This window comes from Paramisgurnus dabryanus, chromosome 18 (assembly GCF_030506205.2).
Source record: "Paramisgurnus dabryanus chromosome 18, PD_genome_1.1, whole genome shotgun sequence".
NCBI lineage: Eukaryota > Metazoa > Chordata > Actinopteri > Cypriniformes > Cobitidae > Paramisgurnus > Paramisgurnus dabryanus.
Window position 1 is genome coordinate 13,645,575 of NC_133354.1, and position 24,258 is coordinate 13,669,832.

At 36.7% G+C, this 24,258-nt stretch overlaps 1 protein-coding gene across 3 annotated transcripts; it reads left to right on the forward strand.

Moving 5' to 3' along the window:
- The first annotated feature begins 216 nt into the window (after nt 1–216).
- On the forward strand, nt 217–24,258 carry fyb1b (FYN binding protein 1 b). Of its 3 annotated transcripts, none has more exons than XM_065286764.1 (19): nt 217–366; nt 13,062–14,010; nt 14,813–14,936; nt 15,017–15,057; nt 15,143–15,156; nt 15,244–15,290; nt 16,751–16,859; nt 18,248–18,407; nt 19,755–19,881; nt 20,016–20,035; nt 20,150–20,210; nt 20,312–20,407; nt 20,729–20,769; nt 20,846–20,924; nt 22,796–22,895; nt 23,002–23,155; nt 23,239–23,272; nt 23,360–23,388; nt 23,485–24,258. In XM_065286764.1, exons 1-19 carry the CDS (start codon nt 364–366, stop codon nt 23,505–23,507), a joined length of 2,211 nt encoding a protein of 736 aa, XP_065142836.1. In that variant the 5' UTR covers nt 217–363; the 3' UTR covers nt 23,508–24,258. The 3 variants fall into 3 exon arrangements, with proteins under 3 accessions (XP_065142836.1, XP_065142835.1, XP_065142837.1); XM_065286763.1 differs by lacking the exon at nt 217–366 and adding an exon at nt 4,902–5,007; XM_065286765.1 differs by lacking the exons at nt 217–366; nt 20,312–20,407 and adding an exon at nt 4,902–5,007.

Here is a 24,258-nt window from a genome sequence, read left to right on the forward strand (position 1 = left end):
ACAGATACACTGCTGATAATATATTAGCTATTGAAATAATACATCTTTGTGACTATTCCAGACCAGAATGGAAAAAATATATTTTGCGTTTATATTTCCTTAGTATCCTGCAGAGCAAGGAAGTATACAGTAGTATGGAAAGAGCAGTTGTTCAGTATGGGATAGGCAAATAGATTTGATGAGAAGAGAGATACGGCTTCCTGTGATGACAACGCAACAGTCAGTCAGCAGATAGGGGAAGTAGCCAGGAGAAGGCAGGCATTTTCAGTCACACATATACTGACGCAAACAGAAATACATTCACACTTTGGATTGTGAGCTGTCACCATACGTGAACATTTCGGACATTTTGGCTCTACTACTATGGTAAGTGTTATTATCCCTGAATTGGTAATGATAATGGGTCATATGCAGTCTGTAGATGTTTTTATGGGATACCTGAGAGATGATCCAGGTTCAAATGAATGTAAATATGTCAGAAATAAGTTGTCTAAATTGGTAAGCTGTCTGAAACCAATAGTCCCAATAGTTTTTTTACAGTAAAATGATTAAAAAAAAAATTGTTGGTTCACTAATACTAAGTCTTTCTACTTTATACGAAAACCATTTTTTGGGTCATTGACATGTTGGTGTCTCCCTTTCATAACTAGCTTTACCAGAAGTAATTTTATTTCAAGTTTGCTTTTGTTAAAAGCGTTTATCAGTTTACGTTACTTTAAATGTTAAGATTTAAAATCAAAAACACAATGTTGGGTAAAAAGATTGTGTAACGTTTCATCAGTTTTTGCTTCGCCAACACAACTCAGTTCCTTTCCATCTTTAACACACTTCAGTTTTCTTTCGACATTTGTTTTTTAAGCTTTTTGGCATCTTACACAAGACCTAAATGTTCTTTTAATACATAAACAGACCTTTTTCTAAAATTACATCTGGTTTTGCTCTTTGGTCACAACAAACCATCCTTGTACTCATTTATACCACATTATCAAAGTGAAACTTTGAACACCTGTTTCAGATTACATAACAGACACATTTTGGGATCTCCTATTTCAGCTTTTTGTTGGCATCTAATGTTTTGGGGACTATCTGAGAAATGCAACCATTTTCTCTCTAATATGTTAACACATGACAGGTTCCATATTTAACATTGTGCCAGTCAACCCTCTACAGAATGAGACTGATGTGGACTTTTCTGTGAGGCTGCTTTGCATGTTGGATCCCTTGTACAGTATAGTGGTTGTTGTTATAGGACAGAATGTAAATAAATAAAAATAGATTCTAAATATATCTATGTGAACCACTTATTTTATACGTATACTGAAAAAAAATGGTTCTTTTCTTAAGGTGAAGTTTTCTTAAAATGATTTTTTGTAAACTACATAATTAAATTATGGACACTGGTTCCACATAATTATAATAAAATTAACGTTAGCTAATGGTAATTTTATAAGAAAACTTCTTAAGAAAACCCAATGTCCACAGGTTTTTTTTTTTCAGTGTAAAAAAATGAATAGGAGAAAATAAAGTGCTGAAAAAAGCAGAACATGAGAAAACATTTCCTCTTTATGTCAAGTTAAATACTTTCAGTTATTTGTTTAGGACATAGCTGTTGTGACACGATGATTGTATTGATTTGTTATTAGATATAGATAAATATGTTAAATAGAAATAGTATTAAAGAATACACTATAAAAAATGCTGGGTTATTTTCAACCCAGCTTTGGGTCCAAAGGGGACAAACCCAACCTGTTGAGTTGTAATTTAACCTGTGCAGGGTTGTTTTAAACCAAAATGTAAACCAAATGGGTTGAACATTTTCTGTGTTAACCTCCTAAGATTTTTTTGTTGTTTGCACCAAAATACTTAATTCTGTGTATCTGGAACCTGTTGTACACAAACATGGACAATTACACTGCATCATGTTGAAAGAAAAATATTTGGTTATTATATTTATTGGTTCTTTCTAATCCCCAAGTAGCTGGAAGAAATCTGAAATAAAGAAAAACCAAAGCTTGGGTCTTAGGAGGTTAATTTAACCCAAGGGCTGGGTTTGTTCCCTTTTGACCCAAAGCTAGGTTGAAAATAACCCAGCAATTTTTAGAGTTAAATACATACAAATAAGGAGAACAGATCATTGTGATATTTGTCCTGCTCCTCCTCCACTGTGATTGGACGGCCGTGTGAGAATTAACATTGACAAGTGCACGCCCTTTAAGGGACACTCCACTTTTTGGGAAAATATACTTATTTTCCAGCTCCCCTAGAGTTAAACATTTGATTTTTACTGTTTGGGAATCAATTCAGATGATCTATGGGTCTGGTGCTACCACTTTTACCATAGCTTAGCACAATCCATTGAATCTGATTAGACCATTAGCACCGTGCTCAAAAATAACCAAAGAGTTCAATATTTTTCCTATTTAAAAGTTACTAAGCCATTAGTAACATATTTTAAAGTTACTAAGCCTGCCATTAAAAGTTACTAAGGGGACTATTTTCGGCTGCTGGGTAATATCATTGTGCCTCCTGCAGCCATGTTACAGCAGCAAAGTCCTTGATTATTACGCCAGAATGAGAGTATAGTTCCTAACCATATCTGCCTAGTAAATCGCAACTTTTAATTTTCTGTTGGTCTTAGTACACAACGTAACCACAGAAGAGTCAAGTTTAAAATATGAAAAATATCAAAACTCTTTGGTTAATTTTTTGTGCAATGCTAATGGTCTAATCAGATTCAATGGATTATGCTAAGCTAAGCTAAAAGTGATACCGCCAGACCCGGAGATCAGCTGAATGGAATCCAAAAAGGTACAAATCAAATGTTTAACTCTAGGGGAGCTGGAAAATGAGCATATTTTCAAAAAAAGAGGAATGTCCCTTTAAGGTTTAAAAACACATTATTTTCCACATACCATACATTATTGCTCCTCCACTATGCCACACTTTTCTGAAACACGTAGATTTTTTCGAGGCTCATCGTTCTGAAAAGTGCATTGTGCTCTGACTGGCCAGCTATTTAGTGCGTTGTGATTGGCTAAATACCTTAAGCATGTCACGTAAATGTTACGCCCCTTCCCAAAACACAGCCTCTCCACGACATGGAGTCCGCGGCAACAATACTACAACGAGAATAAAAGTTACGCCTTCTTTATTTGCATATACATTTGGGCGGTGTTATGCAAATCTTCCCACACAGCGATGAAGATATGACAGTGGGGGCGTAACTGAATGAGCCGTTGTAGGAAGGCGTGAATGAGCCTTTACTTTTAGAAAGAAAACATGCTGCACATGCTAACATTTTAAGAGCTTTCTTTAATATTTCAGAGCAATTGATCAAATAACTTTCATACGCTCGCAAAATGAAACAAAAATTAAAGAGGCAGAGAGCAGCCACTTTAGTTTTATCAATGATAGTCTAAAGACCACGCTGAACACTGTGGAATAACACTAAAAGTCGGGACTGAGGTAAAAACGTTGTGCTTGTATAATTCCACATTCGATCCACAAGCGGAGAGTAGGTGTTTTTTTTTTTGTAGCTGTTTGAACACATTTGACCACATTGACCAAATGCATCTTAATACCAGGTGTAAACAGCCTCACTGAGGGTTTCGGATCTTAAAAATCGGCAAATGTTCATGCTACTTCATGAGCACCTAATGCAACATAATCAAGCCAAAATAGTAATGTACAGAAGCAAGCATTTTAAATGAAGATCCAATATGATTTAATGTAATACAATGCACTTTCTATATAATCGATTGGATTCTAAAGTATTTATTGACCTTCAGTACTACCTTTACTTTTCTTTTAGCAATAACTTTAAAAGTCAAGTGTCTACATAAAGCCGTTATTTATCCCATGGTCAAACAAGTGTGATATTAAATATGTGTGAAAATGTGGTCACATTTGCGTTTAAAATGTCATTGCTCCAATTTCCTGTAGCCTACCTTGAACTGCTTTTTTTTGCAGTGAGCTAAGAGGCTATATGTGGCATTCATATCTATTAAACATCTTTTCACTAAACAAGTTAGAGCTCACCAAACTTGAAGTTTGATATGCACTAAAAGTCGAAATGTGAATGCATATGCTAGCGTTTCCAAACACCTTCCCAAGGTAATCGAAAACAGTGTGACCGCACATTAAACAAATATTTTATACAATTGTATACAATTAATAATTTACAACCTTTATTTTTGTGAAATGTTTTGCTTAAGTACACTAACCGCGATTGCAAATGTATGACTTTCATATCTTTTGACTTATGTGTCCCTACTGTATATTAAGGAACCACTGTACATGTTTTAAATAGACTTACTCCACTTATGGGAACTGACTATGCTGGCGTTGTTGGTCAATAGCGTTGGATTTGGTTGACCAATGTTAGTTCCTGTGTCTAAGAGTTTCTCTTTTTTACTTATTAAGTCAACAGCACAGAGTGTTCAGTACGTCTGGGTCAGGTCAGTCACATTAGAATGCTTGTCCAATGCTTATCAGCTCTTCCTGGTGCGAGGTCTATCCTGATTTAAACACTGAGGGTGCATTACACATCTCTCCAAAAGCCCCTCAGGTTCATCTTTGCATCCCTGAACATGTTAACACAGAGCTTGAGCATTGTGTATTTTAGAGAAAACAGAAGTATTAAACATTATTCAAGTAAAACGGTCAGCTACGACATTACAGACATGCAGTGTTTTTTTGGCCAGAAAGAGATTTGCATGCAATTGAGTAAAATTTGAATGAAAGCCAACCGACAAACTGGCTTAAAGAACTGAGCTCAGTCAAAGTGACATTTATGCACGCATCAAAAATGATACACAGTTAAAATACACAGTTATTCATTCTTTTGTCTATGAGAAGTTGTATGTGGGGTGACTTCCTGCTAGCTGTGTTTGATAAATGCTCTCAGTTCCTGTGTGATCACATATAGATCTCAGGTTCAGTTGAGAACAAACAGCTCTCATAGAAAAACCAGCAATGCTACAACATAGTACAGACCCAGAGTCAGAGGTAAACTTTTACAATGATCGTAATCTGTAATGTTTTATTTGTGGTTTGCTTGACTTTCATGATGTAGCTGCTAATGTGTTATATTCAAAATACTAATAACACTTGGGGACAGTTTGTTATTTTTTTGAGGCTGTATAGAAAGAATTTTCCATTTCAGGGGTGTTTGAGAAATTTCCTTCGCATCTGCAAGCAAATTATCTCTCTCTTTTGTCTTTCATTGTGGTCACACGGTGTGTTTTATTTATGAATTGTACTTCCATGGAACACCAAATAATGGCCTTGTACAAACTGCAAACTTTCGGGAATGACGAGCACATTTAAATGCGGCAGTGAATCACATAAATGATCGTTCCATGTCTGTACGGAACATGACTAACTCCCAAAAATGCATTGATTTACACAGATGCAATGTTCTACCATCTTGCGTGGTTATCATTCAACGTTATGTTTTGCCATAAAACTCTGTTTTTGCGCTGTTTTGCAGTGTTGCCAAGTCCTTGCCTTTTTGGACTGTTGTCGCACATAACAGTTTATAGCTTTTGGCTTACTAAGCTATCAAGTTTTGGGTGTTAATAAAGTGTGAAAGTGCCTGTTTTAATATATTATTGATCTTTGGGGTAAAGCATTTGGATATATTTTGGTTATATCTGGCAACACTAGTTAGCTAAAGCTTGTGCCTCTGTGATTTTCTGCAGTGCGCATAAAAAAGACTTTTTCCCCTTCTAGGCGTTTATTTTTATGTTTTTTCAGGAGAGATACCTGTCATGTGATTCACTTTTAAATACTTAATCAACAACTAGTTGTTCAGTTCAGTTATGTATATACCATGCAAAGTTTCTGTAAATGCAGTTGCCTGCATTTTGTGGTAGTTAATTCATCTCATTGTCAGTCTTGTAAATTACTAAAGTGTGTGTTTACAAAAAAGGATTAAGCATTAAAAGGTGAAGTGAGAACCGAATTTATGTGCAGTGTTTCAAGGCCATTAAGAGTTAAACACACTAAATGTGTTGTCCCAGAATCCACACATCTCTGTGTTGTTATTATTGGAACAACACATTTTGTGTTACTTTTAACACAAGTTGTGTTTAATTTAAACACAAAATGACACACAATGTGTTAAAATTACACATAATGTGTTAAAAAGGAAATATCACATCCTTTCTTAAAGTGTACATTTATAGTGACACGTTGCACAGACCAATTTTGGTTAAACCTCAGAAACCTGCATGACCTGTTTCAATTCTGGGACGTATTCAAATGGGTCACATAGGTTTAATGTACTGTATGTTAACTGCATTGCATCAAGCCAACAAACTGTTTACATTTTAGACATATGGAATTCTCACGGATTAGTTACTCAACTGCTTTTTCCTATTTTCAAACCATTGTCGCTTCGGTTTAAAGTTAGTTTTGGTGTTTGTGTTAGTTTGTCACTTTAACTATTTGTTTATACTATTTTTTCTGATGTATTCTTTTATATTTTCTAAACTTTAATCAATTGCCGCCTGGCGTTAGCGGTTGAGTTGGGTTTGGGTAGGGATGTCATTTTATGTAAATCTAAGCCAAAACCGAAGCGACAATGGTAAGAAAATAGGTCAAAACAGTGGAGTAACCAATTCGTGAGAATGCCACGGAAAAGAAAGTCCGTGGTAGGGCCACGGAAAAAAAGTGGAGATCCGTGAGAATGCTCATTTTTCTGTGGCATTCTCATGGATTGGTTACTCAACTGCTTTTTCCTATTTTCAAACCATTGTCGCTTCGGTTTAGGGTTAGATTTGGTGTTTGCGTTAGTATGTCACTTTAAGTATTTGTTTATACTATTTTTTCTGATGTATTCTTTTATATTTTCTAAACTTTACTCAATTGCCACCTGGCGATAGCGTTAGAGATGGGTTTGGGTAGGGATGTCATTTTATGTAAATCTAAGCCAAAACCGAAGCGACAATGGTAAGAAAATAGGTCAAAACAGTGGAGTAACCAATTCGTGAGAATGCCACGGAAAAGAAAGTCTGTGGTAGGGCCACGGAAAAAAAGCGGAGATCCGTGAGAATGCTCATTTTTTTGTGGCATTCTCATGGATTGGTTACTCAACTGCTTTTTCCTATTTTCAAACCATTGTCGGTTCGGTCCAAGGTTAGATTTGGTGTTTGCGTTAGGATGTCACTTTAAGTATTGGTTTATACTATTTTTTCTGATGTATTCTTTTATATTTTCTAAACTTTAATCAATTGTCGCCTGGCGTTAGGGTTAGAGTTGGGTTTGGGTAGGGATGTCATTTTATGTAAATCTAAGCCAAAACCGAAGCGACAATGGTAAGAAAATAGGACAAAACAGTGGAGTAACCAATCCGTTACTATGCCACGGAAATACGTGAGATCAGGTTGCTCAAGGCAGTTTGTGAATAGTGATAAAAATATGCTTTTATTGATTAGTGTTAATGGGCATGATTTTTTGTTTAAGTCTTACCTACCTTACAGCACAACTTTCTATTTCATGCAACTTAGCACAACTTTTAATCGTATGTATTTTTAATGTACTTTTATGCACACATTTCCTTTCTACCATTCAGGAGTACAGATGCTTTATTGTTTTTGTTTGTAATTTTTTTTTTAATTTTTAAAACCATTGTCACTTCTAAAGGTTTGGGTCAGGGAAAGGGTTTGGGTTAGGCGGTTTGTGATAGACAGCATCCCAGCTTTTATTTTTGTTATAATATGATTTTTTTATAAAGCCCCATACCAGTCTGCGGCACAACACTGTTTGAGAGGAGTACATTTTTACACTGTTGCACTGTGGTGAGTGTACAGCATATGTGCTAGTAACTTAAGGGCTATAGATAGTGACCAGTTTTTCAGACAGCGTGAGCTGTTTTTGCAAGTACTCGCACATGTGTGATCTGCAAATTTGGAATGTCTTTTATGTTATTTCACATTGAAAGACGAGTAGATTGCGAGCCCACCCGTGTGCAGTTGCAGATTTAGGCATAGGGGACATGGGTAGCTGCATAGGGAAACACGGGGAACCTGCAAACAAAAAACAGAATGCGCCACTGGGTTTTTACCGCTCATTTGCATGATGAGTCGATTGTTTTATGTCGCCATGCACTCAGTTCACCTACTGATATAAAGTCGAACACAGAGTCAACCATGAGAAGCTGCGGGGGCATTCATAAGACACTGCAGAGATAAGAGATAAAGAGTAGGAGATCTTATACATTGACACAAAAACATTACAGATGAGAATAAAGGTTTTAGATATCAGGTGCTCATGTCAGGAAAACTAGATAGAAGACGGAAAACGTGTAAAGAATAAAAAAATATGGATATATCCATAACACTCATCTCATTACAATATGCTAACAGGACAACACTGGATATAACCTATTATATATGTAGTTTATTAAAATAGTGTATGTTACCTGTAACAAATCCATTACATCCTAGTAATTGTATTTGCTAGCTGCTGGCCTAAGATCAGCTTAGGGAATCTCTATGGCTAATTTTAAAGACTATTCTATATTTTGCTATAATTTTGTACTGTGTAGTTACCTGAGCTTGAACTTGAAGGATTAGTATTAATAATGCAAATTGCAGTCCTTTTCTATTTATTTGTTTAAATAGTATGTGCCTTTGCATGCTGTTCAGTTGTTAAAGAAGTCTAAACTTGGCAGTTTATCAATCTACTGCAGTGTTTTCTCTTTTAGTCAGTAGACAATGTGGTTAACACATAGTCATGCATGAAAAAACAAATACTGCCATATACTGTCATAAATAAATATGAGACATTTGTGTCCATAAACATGAATATAATATATCTACGTTTTTTGAGTCACAAAGTGCCATGAGACTGGGTTGTTATTACCTTCACAGTTAAGGAAACATGACCAGACCTAGATTTCACTGCAGGTTGTATCCTGTGTAAAACTGTGTATGTGAGAAATAAACAAACTAGATAAAATTGAATTTGGCTTCTCATAAAACTACATCTGTTCACTGTACACTGTCAGAACAATTGACAAAAATGGCCTCTTGTTGCCACTGTAGCCTCTTGTTGCCACTTTTAAGAAGTACACCTTTGCATCATAAACTGTAAAAAATACGGACGTAATGTCCGTGACATTTTATTTGTGAAGAGCTTTTTCAAAGCCAACAGTTGGCGAAGCCTGCCGTCACTATTTTGGGCCCGCATCACTTGCAGATAACTGAAAATAGGTAAAGAGGCGGGACGTGGGTGAAGCTAAGGTGGCTTGTTGCTGAAACCACGCCCACCTAGCTCGATTGTAGTGACAGCAGTGGCAGTTCACCCGTCACTCAGGTGACCACGCCCTACATTTTGCAGAACTATAACGCTTAATATAGTTTAAACAGATGAGTTAAAAAATTCAACCCCCTTACAGGGGTCATGAAGGGAAAAATTAGACCATATAGACCAAAAATACTTTTTGCATCAGGCTGTAGACACATTTATTTCTGCGGTAAAGTTGGGCGTTTTAACATAAGGGTTTATGGGAGTTGATTCTCTTTTGAAGCCAGTCTAACGGCCTGTCGATAAATTGCAGTTTAAGTCCAGTCCTTCCAGAAAAACTTCCAGAAAAAAGTTTTTTGGTCATTGTTGTGTACAAAATACTTAATCTTGTTTTCTTAAAAAATGCGATGGAATATGCGGGATATTTATGCAATTTTATGCAATGAAATTGGTGGAACTTGCAAAAATTGTAGGAACTTGCAAAACTGCTGATACTTGCAAAAACTGTTTGCAGCTTTTCATTAATGTTCACGTCGCGTAATTATGTCACTTCATAACGTTCTCATGACAATACCCTTACGAAAATTAACCATGGTTTTACTATGGGAGTTGATTCTCTTTTGAAGCCACCATCTAACGGCCGTCGATAAATTGCAGTTTAAGTCCAGTCCTTCCCGAAAAACTTCCAGAAAAAAAGTTTTTTGGTCATTGTTGTGGACAAAATACTTAATCTTGCAGCATGTTTTCTTAAAAAATGCGATGGAATATGTGGGATATTTATGCAATTTTATGCAATGAAATTGGTGGAACTTGCAAAAATTGTAGGAACTTGCAAAAACTGCGAGAACTTGCAAAAACTGCAGCTTTTCATTAATGTTCACGTCGCATAATTACGTCACTTCATAACATTCTCATGGCAATACCCTTACGAAAATTAACCATGGTTTTACTACAGTTAAAACAAAAAAACCACAACATGATCTCACAAATTGGTTACTCAACTGCTTTTTCCTATTTTCAAACCATTGTCGCTTCGGTTTAGGGTTAGATTTGGTGTTTGCGTTAGTATGTCACTTTAAGTATTGGTTTATACAATTTTTTTCTGATGTATTCTTTTATATTTTCTTAACTTTAAACAATTGTTGCCTGGTGTTGGAGTTGGGTTTGGGTAAGGATATAATTTTATGTAAATCTAACCCTAAACTGTAGCGACAATGGAAAGAAAATAGGACAAAACAGTTGAGTAACCAATCTGTGAGAATGCCACGGAAAAGAAAGTCCGTGGCAGGGCCACGGAAAAATGCAGAGATCCATAAGAAAGCCACGGGAAAATTAGCAAAAAATTACGTGACTATGCCACGAAATTCATGAGATCAGGTTGAAAAAACCATGGTTACTGTAGTAAAACCATGGTAACCACAAAATGACCATGGTTTTGACAAAATGGTTTCAATACACCAAAAAACCATGGTTACTACACTTTTACCACAATAAAACCATGGTTTATTTTCATAAGAGCAAGGGACATGGCTGCGCTTGTATGAAATTATGAAAATCATGAAAGCCCTGCATATTTTGCGCGCAAAATCTGCAATTTATGGCGCAAAAGTGCGGCGTATTTAAAAAAAATGCGGCCCCTGCATAAATATGCGGACTTTGGCTGATTATGCATTGAACCATGCGATCGCATAATCACGTTTTTCTTGAGGGATTGTAAGTCACTTCCGTAATGGCTTCATCAGAGAGTTCATAAGGTTGACCCTCACTTTGCACCTAAAGAGTTAATTTTAGCACTACAGATGTACATTTTGGTACCAAATGTACACATATCTGTATCTAAATGGTTTTTATTTAAAGTGTACTGCCCCAGTGACAGCTTGGGACCATTTTTAATCATTCTTTCTGAGAGTGTATACCTCACAAACTTGCTTATAGTGGTACTATTTAGTCTATTTTTCTGTTTATGCTCAGAGAAATACTTTAAAAATGATGCAATGTTATTTAGATATTGTATCATTTGCAGGGCCAGATTAACACTTTGTTATACCCTGGGCAACAATATTCAAGGGCCCCATCATCATGACTCCAGGATCACCATAATATGGTCATATACAGAATATATTACTGTAATATACAGTAAATATACTCAATACTTCCAATTCTAACTGTCATCAGGTGTATTTTGATTTACAAATATTTAAATGCTCATACAAATGCACTATTATGTCCCCTATCAAAGACATTCACTTACATATGATGCTATGAAAACAAAACACAGCAGCATCAATATAATCTCTGAAGTGTACTCATAAACACATAAACTGAATGTGTTATCAACATGTCAGTTTATTATAAGAAAAAAAAGACTTTAACAGCCAACAGGTTTACAGCTGGGGAAACTGGACTGATTTTTAGACTGGTTTAGTGTTAATCAACATCTAACTCAAGGCCAAAAGTTACTCAACTGTTAATTTAAATTAAATAAACTGTTTACAAGTATTATTACAAGACCATAATGTAGCCTAACATTAGAAACCCAAACCAAAGTGAAGGAAATGATAATTTGCAAGACTGAACTGAACTGAACAACGCAGACATGAATTTCCTCACAGAAGTTTAAGATCATATACATCTTGAAGTTAGATTTATAAATGAACGCAGAGAAGGGAAGTTTAACACTATAGCACAAGCAAACATGCTGAAGAGGAACTGAAGGCAGCTAAAAACCATCAGGGCATAAACACTGGCTTATTTTATTGCATTTTGGATCCTTACCTCCAGATAAAGTATTAAACTGGACTGATGATTTAAATGTTGTTTACTCACATGTGCGTTGTTAACTCTCCGGATTTTATGTTACAGCACTCATCCACTCGTTCAATTCTCCACATGGACTGTTTTTGTTTACAGTGTCGCGTGAGCAGCTACACTGCAGGTTTGACTTCATTTGGCGCTAAGCAGACCTCTTGGTGATGTCAAAGTACCGCGAGAGCGATTCAAAGCAGCTTTCTCCTTGTGATAGCTGGAATCGCTGTCGCGGTACTTTGCTGTCACTTGCCAGTGGGCTCTTGTTGCGCCACAGCAGTCTGCTCTCCAGTCACTTTCGCGCCGCTAAAGTAATTTGATTTGATACGCCGATAGGATCGCGGAGATACCTGCGTATAACGTAGACTACACCACTGTTTATACTTTACATTTTCTGCGTTTCTGATGTCCTTTTCCTTTTTTAATTTCGGCTTCACGCTCCTACTTGGCTTCTCCATGTCTCTTTTTTTCTGTTGTAGCATCGCCTTGCGTCACGTACGCTCTGCGAACCTTTGACCCACCTCATGCGGACTGACCAATGAGGAGAGGGTCTTAACTTGAGGCCCTCTCTTCATTGGTCAGTCCACATGAGACTGACAATCAACCGCTCTCAACTCACGTTCAAAGTCATAGGCAGCGCAGCGTTTCTCTGTAGAGCGCAAAAACCCGTGTTGACAGTTTTAATATGAAGCGGCCAGCGGGAGATTACCAGATACAGTATTTTGCTCGTGCCCTTGCTGCCCTGGACCCTCTAGAGGTCTTGGGCCCCTGGGCAATTGCCCAGTTGCCCGTATGGTTAATCCGGCCCTGATCATTTGTTGGGGGGGTGGAAAGGGGTGATGTGACACAGTGACTCATAGTTCTTAATAATAACATACTAATCACACAATCATTTAAGTTTCATAACAAAAGCAAATGCACACACAAAAGATGAATGTATTTACAACATTGTGCCTGTTCTTGTCTCTGTTCCTCACACTTTGGCTTTCAATCTCCACTTGCAGGACAAGTCGTCAGATGTGAAAGCCATCATGGCTCGCTTCCAGACTGGAGGTGCATCTGTGGATGGCAGTCCGGGGGTTCGTCCGAAACCTCCTGTTCAGCCCACCTTATCCTCAGGCCCAACCGTGGCTGCTAAAAAGCCTGTTCTTGAATCTAGCCTCTCTGGTGGAGCAACGACTACCTCATCTGCACCCAAACCTAACTTTTTAATAAAGAACACAGTCAACACAGCTAAAAGCGCTCCGGACGTGCACAATCCTCCGAAGCCTAAAGCTCTTGTTGGTAGGTTTGAAACCGCACAGGAGACTAATAAAGTCAACTTTAAGGTTCCCGTAAAACCCAAACCACCAGAATCAACCCAGGACAATGAGCCGAAGGTTACATTTCCAAAGACGCAACTACAGAAGCCTTCACCAGCCGGCACAGTGAATGATTTAAAAAGCGTAACTCCAAAGCCAATAACTCCTACAGCAAAGCCACCCTGGGTCAAAGAAACACCCAAAGCTGAAGACACCAGCAGTAGCCCTAATCCCACCCCTCCGAAAATGCCATCTGCACCTAAACCGAAAAGCACAATGGCTTTGATACGGCAGCAGCAAGAGGAGGATGGCAACGCAGAGCCTGCTGTTAGATCCTCTTCGATATCTAATATGAAACCATCAAGCTTCCGGGTCAAAAATAATTTCAACAAACCCGATGAAGGCGTTAAAGAGGTTGCTAAAGCGTTTGGCACAAATGAGTCAGTACCAAAGCCAGTGACCTCTCAAAAACCAAACTTTCAGAAAAAACCTTCCGGACCCCCAGCACAAACAGTAAGCGACGATCCTTCGGCTCCAAAGAAGAAGCCTTTACCCAACACCTATGCCCTAGGAAGCCGCCCTGCTAAACCCAACAGGCCGCCCAAAGTTGACCTGGAGAAATTCAAAAAAGGCACAGTGGCTACAACTGAAGGTAAGTGCTATCTGTCTGGCACTTCATGTTTTAGGATGATCATAAGACATCAGTTTAGCCTTTAGTCAACCGCTTGGGTAATGAAACTGTATCAAAATAAAAAGAGCGCTCCATCAGTCATATCAAAGCCACAAAGTCTTTGTACGCAAAGCAGCCGCTGCTACTATGTGAAACGGTAGTCTTCGGGCTAAAGTGGTTTCCGTGGTTTTACTTGTGACTGCACTGCATTCCTTTGAGACAGAGCAAGCATGCAAGATATAAAAACCACGGTGAAGATGAGAAACAATGGCCGAATGCACATATTTGTTATGAAATCAAAATAAAGACAATAATATTCACATAATAAAATTAAATGCTTGGTTGCACTGACACAAGTACAAAATCTTTTGACCCTATCTTTTGTATTTATATATATAAACATTTTTCCCATGTAGTATTATAGTGTTGAAAAGTAGTATTGAAACATGCAATGACACAAACATTCAGCTGTATCAGACCAATAACAACACATTGGAAATTCAAGATTGTCCTCACTAGTAACTTCCTCATTTATGTTTCTCATTTTACTTGAAGCTGAAGTGAGTGAAAAACAAGGAAACTAATTTAAAATGGGAACCAAGTTTAGAGAAGGCTTTCAGTTTTTATGTGGTTCACATCTGGTATTGTATTTAAAATGTCACCTGGATATTGGGTATCATGCACATATTAGGTATAGATGCCACTGGACTACCAAAACTTATTGTATTGCTAACAGTATAATTGTTGTGCCAACATTCATTTCATTTTCGGATTTTTCTTCCAGTTCCTGCACCTAAGAATGTGATCGCCCCTCCTCCACCGGCTTCCCACCCCAGTACCCAAGCCCCCCCTCCATTGTCCACTCAACCCAATCCTCCCAGTCTGCCCCCACGACCTTCAGGACCTATGTGAGTGCCATACTTTCTTACTAGCAACGATTTATTTTGCAAGTGTGGTGATAATTCATTACCTTGTCTGTTGACTGCAGAATTCAAGATGAAAATTATGATGACGTGGAGTGCTTAAGGGGTAGGTCTTTACTTGGTCATTCAGGCATGTCATTTTTGAGCCTGCATATTATTTCAGCATTAAATACCTATGTTTATCATTGCAGGTCAGCAAAATGAGGTAAGAAACCTGAACGCAATCTAATTGGACAATATACTGGTAGTCTGTGGTACAGTGGCTCATGTTTGACTATTCATTTACACACAGGGAAGTGGAAGTGATGGTGAGATATATGAGGATCTTGATGATAGTAGGTAAGTCGTTTTCTAATCTATTATAAAGTTTCCTTCGGCTATCAGTGTTCACCCAAAAACGAAAATTCACTCTCAAGCTACAGGCTATGTGTATATGACTTCCTTCTTTGAAGCTAAATAGAGTCCGAGTTACATTACATAATATCCTGGATCTTTTCAGTTTTATAATGACATTAGCATTAGCACATCCGTTCATCAAAAACAAATACATAAAGTTATTTGATATCATCCAATGTGAAGAAATGGGTTTTTGTAAAAAAAAAGCCAGCTGTACGCACATTCACGAGAAAGTTGAGATGGGTCATTCCACCGAATCGGTGCCATTTGCATGTTGTAACTTGTCAAAATTGAAGTTGATATTTTTCTTTTTTTAACAATAAAGCTAATAACAGACATGTTTTACTTTTCAAAATGACTATTGGTCAATCTCAGGTAACTAGTTTATTTTGAACATGTTTCTTAATGGAGAACGGAGGCATTTTGATAACAGGACTGAAAGTAACATGACTGAGTTTTTAGCATATATTTAGCAAATAGATGAAATATAGTTGCATTAAATATGTGCTTATAGCATAAAGACACTTAGCAAATTCTAGTGATTTACCAAAATGTTTTAATTTAAAAAAATCAAAGAAATAATATAGCTAACAGGATTGATTCAAGTAGACATTCACAGTCATAGCATCAATATCATAAAATAAACAGAAAAGAAAATGAGAAAAGTGACTTTTGATCTTCACATGACCTTCAGAAGATCCAGATGATGTCACTTCCTCTTGAAAATGTAAATTACGGGATATTCCTAAATTTTCAGAGGGGGGAACGTGTTGGGTAACAGGACTGAGTGAAATCCTGGGGATGTGACTAAAATATACATTTTATCTAAAATATTATGACTTTTTCAATGGTAAAAAAATATTTAAAGCAAAGATGGGATATGGACCTACACAAAAATGCAAAAAATAAAGATATCTATAGAATTGTTTGCTTTATATTTAAAGGTAAAGTATAGAGATAGAAGACAGGGATAGATAAAAATGCTATTTTTTAGTTTTTTGTGTAGTTTATTAATGTTTTAAAATTTTAGATTAAATTTGCTGTTCGATTAACATGCAGGACACGTTGCTTAGTAATAAAATGTTTTTTTGGAGTTAGTTTTCATGCACTTTTATACTTTTAATATCCTGGGGACAGCAATGTTACTCATTCGGTGGAATGACCCAGATCAGCCGGAAGGCTGACCTTTCACTCAACATTACAAAAAAATCTACTGCATCGCCTCAGAAGACATTTTTGGGTCAGTAAAATGTGGTCTAATTTTCATTTTGAGTAAACTATCTCTTTAAGAGTGTCAAACAAACAAACAGTAGTTGCATCTTTACATGCAGTCGGCCATCTAGTGTATAAATTAATTTGTGTGTGTATGTTCTGCTTAAAATGATTTACCTGTTTTACCACAGGTCTGCTGCAGAGTCAAGTCAACCTCAAAAGAAGCAAGAGAAAGAACAAGACATTAAAAATCAAAAAGAGCGAGAGAAGAAAGAAAAAGATGCCATTAAAAAGTTTAAAGTAAGTAGTTTACAGTTGCGCTCATACATTTACACATGCTTTGCAGTCTGAAATATGTTTCTATTTCTCTGAATAAATGCATAATAAGAAATATAAAATAAGTAATATAAACAATTACACAAATGATCCTGTTCAAAAACTGGGTTCTTAATATCATGTGTAATATCACTCCAATTTTGTACTCCAATTGAGTCCCCCATTAGTATGTTGATTTGAGTGGCAACACTGAAAACTGAAGAATGCAAAACTAAAAATTAAAAAGCAGTACAAGGATGATTTGGCCAAAAACATAGGGAGGGATTCCCTACCAAGGAAAAACAAGAGACTCATGCACAACTATTACAAAAAGCTGCAAACAATTATTGATGCTTGATGAAAAAAACAATGCAGGGCACGATGCGGAAAACGCAAGCGGAATCCAAGCATAAAAATGGAATTTACTTTACGGAATGTCACGGAATTTAAGATTCAGTCATAATTAATCTGCAATTAAATGACATTTTCCTTTTGTGTAATGTTGGATATAAAGAAAGGTATGTCCGTTTCTTGTTATGCATTGCAAACAATGACAAGCACCTCATCAGAGTGCATGCAGGTTTCGTTAAAGCCCGAACAAAAATTTATTTGAAAGTATATTTACATGAAATTCACAAAATCGGGAAAGATGAAGAAAGTTTAGCGGACCTACCGAAGCAGTGAATATACTGTATAAGTGTGCGTTCCTGTGCTTTCCAACTCTAGGATGCGATGCTCTTGACATCTTGTTTACCAGCATGTATAGCTCATATATGTTCCTGAAACATGAAGGCTCACGAAACGCGCACACAGGAGAAGTCAACTGTATTCTTTTAATGTTTTCAGTTGATAAGATATGCTTTTTGATTACTGAAATATAATTTAACCATTCAAATCAGAATAAAAAATAAAATAAAACTGAAAACACAGGAATTATTTGAAAATAAATCAAACGGATTTAATAGGGCCCTAATGATGTTACTAATCTATTAAACTGAATAACTGGGTAAATTCAGTTGCTATTCAGTAGAAATATATGCAGAAATCTGTTATGTCAAATTTAACTTAGCTGTACTACTGCAACATTATCTTTCTGGTATGGGTTAACACAGTCTCACCCCATTTCGTCAATATTTGACGACACTTGACCATTCGTCATATGTTGACGTGAAGGGTATACCTTTCGCGTCATTTTTTGACGAACTGGGGACTTCAATACTATTACGTCCGTTGCATTCTCTTTCCTATTTTATTACCATTTGCGCGTCGGTTTAGGGTTAGATGGGTATGTAAACAGTATAATTGTCACCAACATGTGCCCTTATATAAGGGTTTTTGTTTAACCTTTTTTGACTGGTTTGTCTTTTCCACAGTTAACACCTCCCCTGCGGGTTCTGCATCAGGTCAAAGCTAAAGCTGACTGCAAGGGTGGGAAAAGTGACCTTTGTATGAAGAAGGGTGAATCGATTGATATCATTCGAATTAATGACAACCCAGAAGGCAAATGGTTGGCCAGGGGTCAAGATGGATCATGTAAGTGTTCATATATATTACACACTAAATGTTCAACTCTCATCCCCTTAATGTGTTAGGATATCAACAAAAACACACTGTGCAAAATTTTAAATTGTTCCTACAATATCTAGAGGTTGCTCAAAACTTTTTAATTTTTCCGAAATCACATATTTTTGCAAAAACGCACAACACACATAAAACTTGCTTCTTGGAGGGTAACTTTGTTTTAGTTATATCAGTCTCTTCTTATCCGAGTAACCATATAGCGGACTTGCTTCGTGTTGCTTAAGCCATTGTCTGTTTATATATTTTGTCTATTGTGCTTTATTCACATTGAAGCTTTCTTGCTTTGAAAAACATATCACAACTAAAACAGGAGTTTTAATTGCATGGAGTCCAGTGCTGCCTTAAGTATATATAATTAAACAATTATACATGCTAGCACAAAGTATCACATAATACACAAATGTGTTAAACTTCAAAGGTCTTGAGCAACCTCTAAATATTAATAAACTCTTTCCCCGCCATTGACGAGATATCTCGTCAATTAAGAGAAAACGCTTCCCCGCCAATGACGAGATTTTCCGTCTTTCCGCAATACCGCTATTATCCACCAGGTGGCGCCCTTCCGCAACTTTTTAAAACCGGAAGTATTGCCCTATGACAAGCTGCTGCATGTCCGTGTCTGTTTTAAAGATCGCTCTGAATGGGATCTCTATGAAAAGTCCGTCATAAAAATGGAATTATCTCTGCTTTTTGCTCAAAATATGGTGTTTTTGCAAAAACCTACCCATATTCAAAAGCTGATTGCAAAAGAACCACTAAAGGTAGGATGAAACGGTTTTTTTTTGTTTGAAAGCAGAGGGTCTGTTCTTTCATTTGGTATATTGTATGTTTATATATTTAAAGAAGAACATTTTCTGGAAGGCATTAAACTTTGGTGAAAATCATGAAAAACGCTGGCGCTGGCTGGCAACTTTTTTTTGAAACGCTGGCGGTGAAAGAGTTAATATTTAAATATTGTGCCCAATTTATTTATTTATTTATTCAAACATATTGGTGGGGTGAGAGCGTGAACTTTTAAAAGTTGAAAAATAAGGACCACCCTAGTACACACTGAAATGTTTTTGGTAGACTTCTTATAGTTAAAAATAGTTTCCTTTTAATAGTTAATGCAACCTAGTTAGACATGACTGCTTTCAAATTATTTATTTTGCAGCTGCTTACATCTAATTATTTTGTGTAAAAGTATGTGTCAGGTTTTGAAACAAATTTTAATTTAACATGCAAGAATGGTGTCAAAAATATCTTATCTACATTATCTTATTCACGTTCTAAATATAATCAATTTCCTCTTTATTTCAGTCGGGTTTGTTAAAACGGATATGGTTGAGATCAACTTCAGTGCACTGAAGAATAAAGGCCTGTCCCTTCCCTCTATTCCTGTAAATGATGAGGTGTATGATGATGTGGGCTCTACGGATGATCACGGGTAATGACTCGAATAAAACTACTACTATGTTGTTTTTATAGGACATTACGGGATGCCACACTGCACAGACACAGAATAGTTTTTTTCTGTGAAGTTTATAATTGATATTATGTTTCTGTTTATTCGTATTTCAGAAACATGAATGGTCAACGGGGTAAGTTGCAAAAGAGCAAATTATTTTCTAGAAGTTTCAAAACATGGAGGCACAACTGTAAAGTTACAGTTTGGGGACTGATTCTTGTCTAATTCTGCCCTCTGCTGTTCATAGTTGTTTTACCCCCACCACCAGACGATGTGTATGATGATATACCAGATTCCAATCCAATCAGGTAAGAGCAAAACAAATCATTTAAAAATAATGTGCATGACTGCTGGGCACCATTATGGATTCATCTCACCCATAATACTGTACATTACTCTGAAACTATAGCTCAGCAGATCTCTCAAAGTCTTTCTCAAAACGCAACTTCTTGGAGATGCTCAAAAGCTCAGTTGAACGGAGAAAAACCCAAGTCCACAATAATGAGTAATTTTTACATTAGTAAGATAGAATCAGTAGTTTTTAATCCTAACCAATCATCACAATCATTACCGGGTAAAATTTGCATGCTTGATTAAATCCTACTTGACATATCATGTTGAAACTCTTTAAAGAAATTTCTCTGATTGTATTCATTCTTTTCAAATCATGATAATCCCTATTTCTCTCTCCTTTTCCAATCATTTTTCAGTGATTCATCCTCTTTTGATTTCACTTTTCTTCAGAAAGATTAATATTAATCATTTAAATTGGCTTTGCCCATGAACTATCAAATATTCACATACTCTTTGCCTGACTGTTTTCCAGCATTCCACCTCCTGCACAGTTTACTCCTGAAGGCAATAAAGGTAATACAAATATTATTATCTGTTTATTATGCCTTCAAATTAACTGTGCGCTAAGCTCTATCTCTACATACTGTAGGTAAAAATAACATTCCAGACGGTGATGGTGAAATATACGATGATGTTGATTCCTTCCCTGCCCCGCCACCTACTAGCAGGTAAGCAGGTTTTAATATAAGCTGCATGCACACCCCTAGCGACTAGATATGGCGGAGCGACGCAAACTCGTTCATTTTAATGGAAGCTTGACGACTGCCGTCAACACGAGCGATGGTTATCTTTGGCGACAGGAAGTGAACGCGTCCAGATATGTGACAAAGGCCCTGTTTACACCTAGTAAAGGGTATACGCGCAACTTACTTCCACATTCCTGTTAAGCATAGTAGATTGCTTTCGGTTCTGTATGCTATACGCTGACATGGTGCTGTTTTCACACATGAAGCCTAGGAGCTGACAAAGACGAGAATAACCCGTTGTTCTGTGGATATGCTCGTTAACATCTTATACCTAAGTAAAAGAAAATGTAATTTTTTTTTTATATTTTATAGCTTTTGACAAAGGCATTTCTGCTCACATACATTCAGATCAGTGGCGTAGCATCTGGCCAATAGGGGGCCTGGCCCTGGGCCCGCCCCAGCTTTTAATTAAAAAAAAATTTTTTCAATTTAATTTTTATTTGTGGCCGCAATAAATATATTTTTTATGCATATCATGTGTAGTGATTTCTTATTTCTCCATAATGTCTAATTTCTCCGTCATTTCTTGTTTGCGTTTATAAAAATTTTTTTGCACTCCGCGGCTGCCGTAGACTACTATGCTGCCGCGCAAAAAAAAAAAAAGAAAACAGTGTGAGAGGTTACTATAGTGGCAATCTACATGAACATTAAGGATGGACAAATATAAACATAAAAGTGGGGCCTTAAAGAGAAAAGAGAAGACGGAGAAGTTAATCACGAGTCAAAAACTACCCAAAACATTTAGTTTTTCTTTATTTAAATCTACCCTTTAAAGTAAAAAAGTAAAGTAAACATATTTGACTGCCTTATTAAAAGTATATGTTGTTGACAGACCTGCGCGCCACAGTCAACAGTGCCAACGGGCAAGGTTGGGGGGGGGCTTTGGCTTAAGGGGGCCCGTAATTTTTTTTGAATATGGGCCCGGGACTGACTTGCTACGCCACTGATTCAGATATTAGAATAAAAAAGAACATAACACAAATAATAATACTATGAATAACGATAACTACGATAGCACATAACAGCCAACCGGAAGCGATCGACCCAGTTTCCGGTTTGGTCACGGACGTTCGACATTTACCGTATTAAAATGATTTTTGATCGTTTGGATCACAAGTGCACAACGCTCAATACAGTTGTAAACGAAGTGTGAAAATTTTTGAGCTCATCCATTTTCATCCACATCCGGAGCTTCCGATGGCCGCAAATTCAAAATATATGTTCGGAGTGTCATGTGTGTTGCTTGTTTTTTCAAAATATGTGTTTGTTGCATCACATGTTTTGTCAGAATAATGCCTTCTGCACATGCTTAAAAACTGTTTATGATAAAAGAGACGCTCACGTTCACATAATAGACTCTCCCTTAACCTTAAACTCTGATTACGCATGACATTATGCGAGTATCTGGCAAACGCAAACATCTTTTTTTATTATAAACCCTTAGACACGTCTGCAGCAGGCATTTATTTTGACAAGACACGTGATGCACATGGGTTCACTTGACGCGCCGAACACATATTTTGAAATGATGAACCACACACATGACGTGCTACATACATGTTGTGACGAACTTCGCATCGTGCGCCCTCTGAAAAAGAAGTCACCGGCTGCCACTGCACAAAAGACCACCTACTCTCCGTCTATTGAAGTCGCTGGCGGTGTGCATGCAGAATAAGTGATTTGCCATGATTGTCATATAAAATATTATGTAATATAAACAGAATTCATCCTTGACATGCATAGTGCATATGCACATTTTAACAAGTCGGTTTGATAATAATGATATTTTACAGCATTCCTCAAACGAAGTCAAAGGCCACCAAGGTGCATGATGACCCGAAAAAGCAAAAAAAGTTTGAGAAGGAAGAAAAGGAGTTTAGAAAGAAGTTTAAGGTGTGGATGAGATAGAAATCCTGTTGACTTACAGTATTCAAAATAATGTAATTTTTATAATACTTACTGAATATTTTCATCACTTTCTGGTATTTACTTATTTCAGTATGATGGTGAGATTCAAGTTCTTCAGCAAGCAACAATTGCGATCAGTAAGAAGGGAGGTGGGAAAGACCTGGCTGTGCAGGCTGGAGAGACCGTAGACGTCATCAACAAATCTGACCCAGACAAATACATCTGTAGGAACAAGGAAGGCAAATGTAAGTGATATTATCTGTGACTCCACACATTGTGGTACAAAGTAATGTTAAATAAATAATGACATTGTAAAATCAACTTTCAGTTGGCTACGTCTTAAGCAGCAACATTCAAGAAGAGTAAGTAGCATTTTCTTGACATTTTATGTCATTTACCTGTCAGCCTATGAAAAGGCACCAAAGCTGATTTCTTTTTTGTTTACACAGTGAGGAAGTCTATGATGACATTGGAGATGGTACGTAAAAAGGAAATTTAAATTTAAATTTAAAATTCAATAATAAATAAATAAATGCATCCAATATATAACATCACAAAAATGATGTCTTTGCAGACTGTATCTATGATAATGACTGAGGATTTCTCCAGCACTTCATCTGAACTTGCTCCTTGTTTCTGGCCCTATATTTGTTATCTTACTAGTTGATATTGTATGTATTTATTATATAAAAACATGTGCATTTGGAGTATTTGATAAACAGAACAACTTAAGTATCATCATAATGTCATAGATGTTGAAATTGTCACCTTGGTGTTGGTTCAGATCTAACGAGAATTAGTACATATTTTACAAGTTGGCTAATTCGTATGAATTCATACGAAGTTAATCGTGCAAAAATGTAGGATTCTCATGAAAAACCACGCCCCTAATCCTAAGGTCACAGGGGTTAAGGCAAATCGTACAATAACTTATGAATGTGGTCGTATGAATTAATGAGAATTAGTAACTCGTAAAATATGAATTCTCGTGAGATTCAGCTTTCAGAAGTGAAAATAATGGCTGGTTATTCAGGCAGCAAACTGGCAACCAAATAATCAATTTCATGAGTTTATATCCGCCAAATAAACCATTTGATGAGGGATGTTTTATATTCAGATTTTCTGTAATGATTTGGTGAAACGTAAGCTGCAACTAATCTCAATGCACATTTATGTATGTAGCTGAATGTAAGGCAGTATTGTGTAACCAGCTTATTTTCATTTGCTTGTCACGGTTTTGTATATATAAAATAGACAATTGCATTGTTTATTACTTGCTAACAAATGTAAATTGCTTGGTTTTCATTACTTGCTAATAAATGTATAAAGTTGTTTTACCTCCTTCAAA

Coding starts and splice junctions, on each gene's coding strand:
- fyb1b (XM_065286763.1), top strand. CDS start 4,975: ATGCTACAACATAGTACAGACCCAGAGTCAGAG. Junction 14,011..14,812: donor CACAGTGGCTACAACTGAAG/GTAAGTGCTATC, acceptor TTTTTCTTCCAG/TTCCTGCACCTAAGAATGTG. Junction 14,937..15,016: donor CCACGACCTTCAGGACCTAT/GTGAGTGCCATA, acceptor TGTTGACTGCAG/AATTCAAGATGAAAATTATG.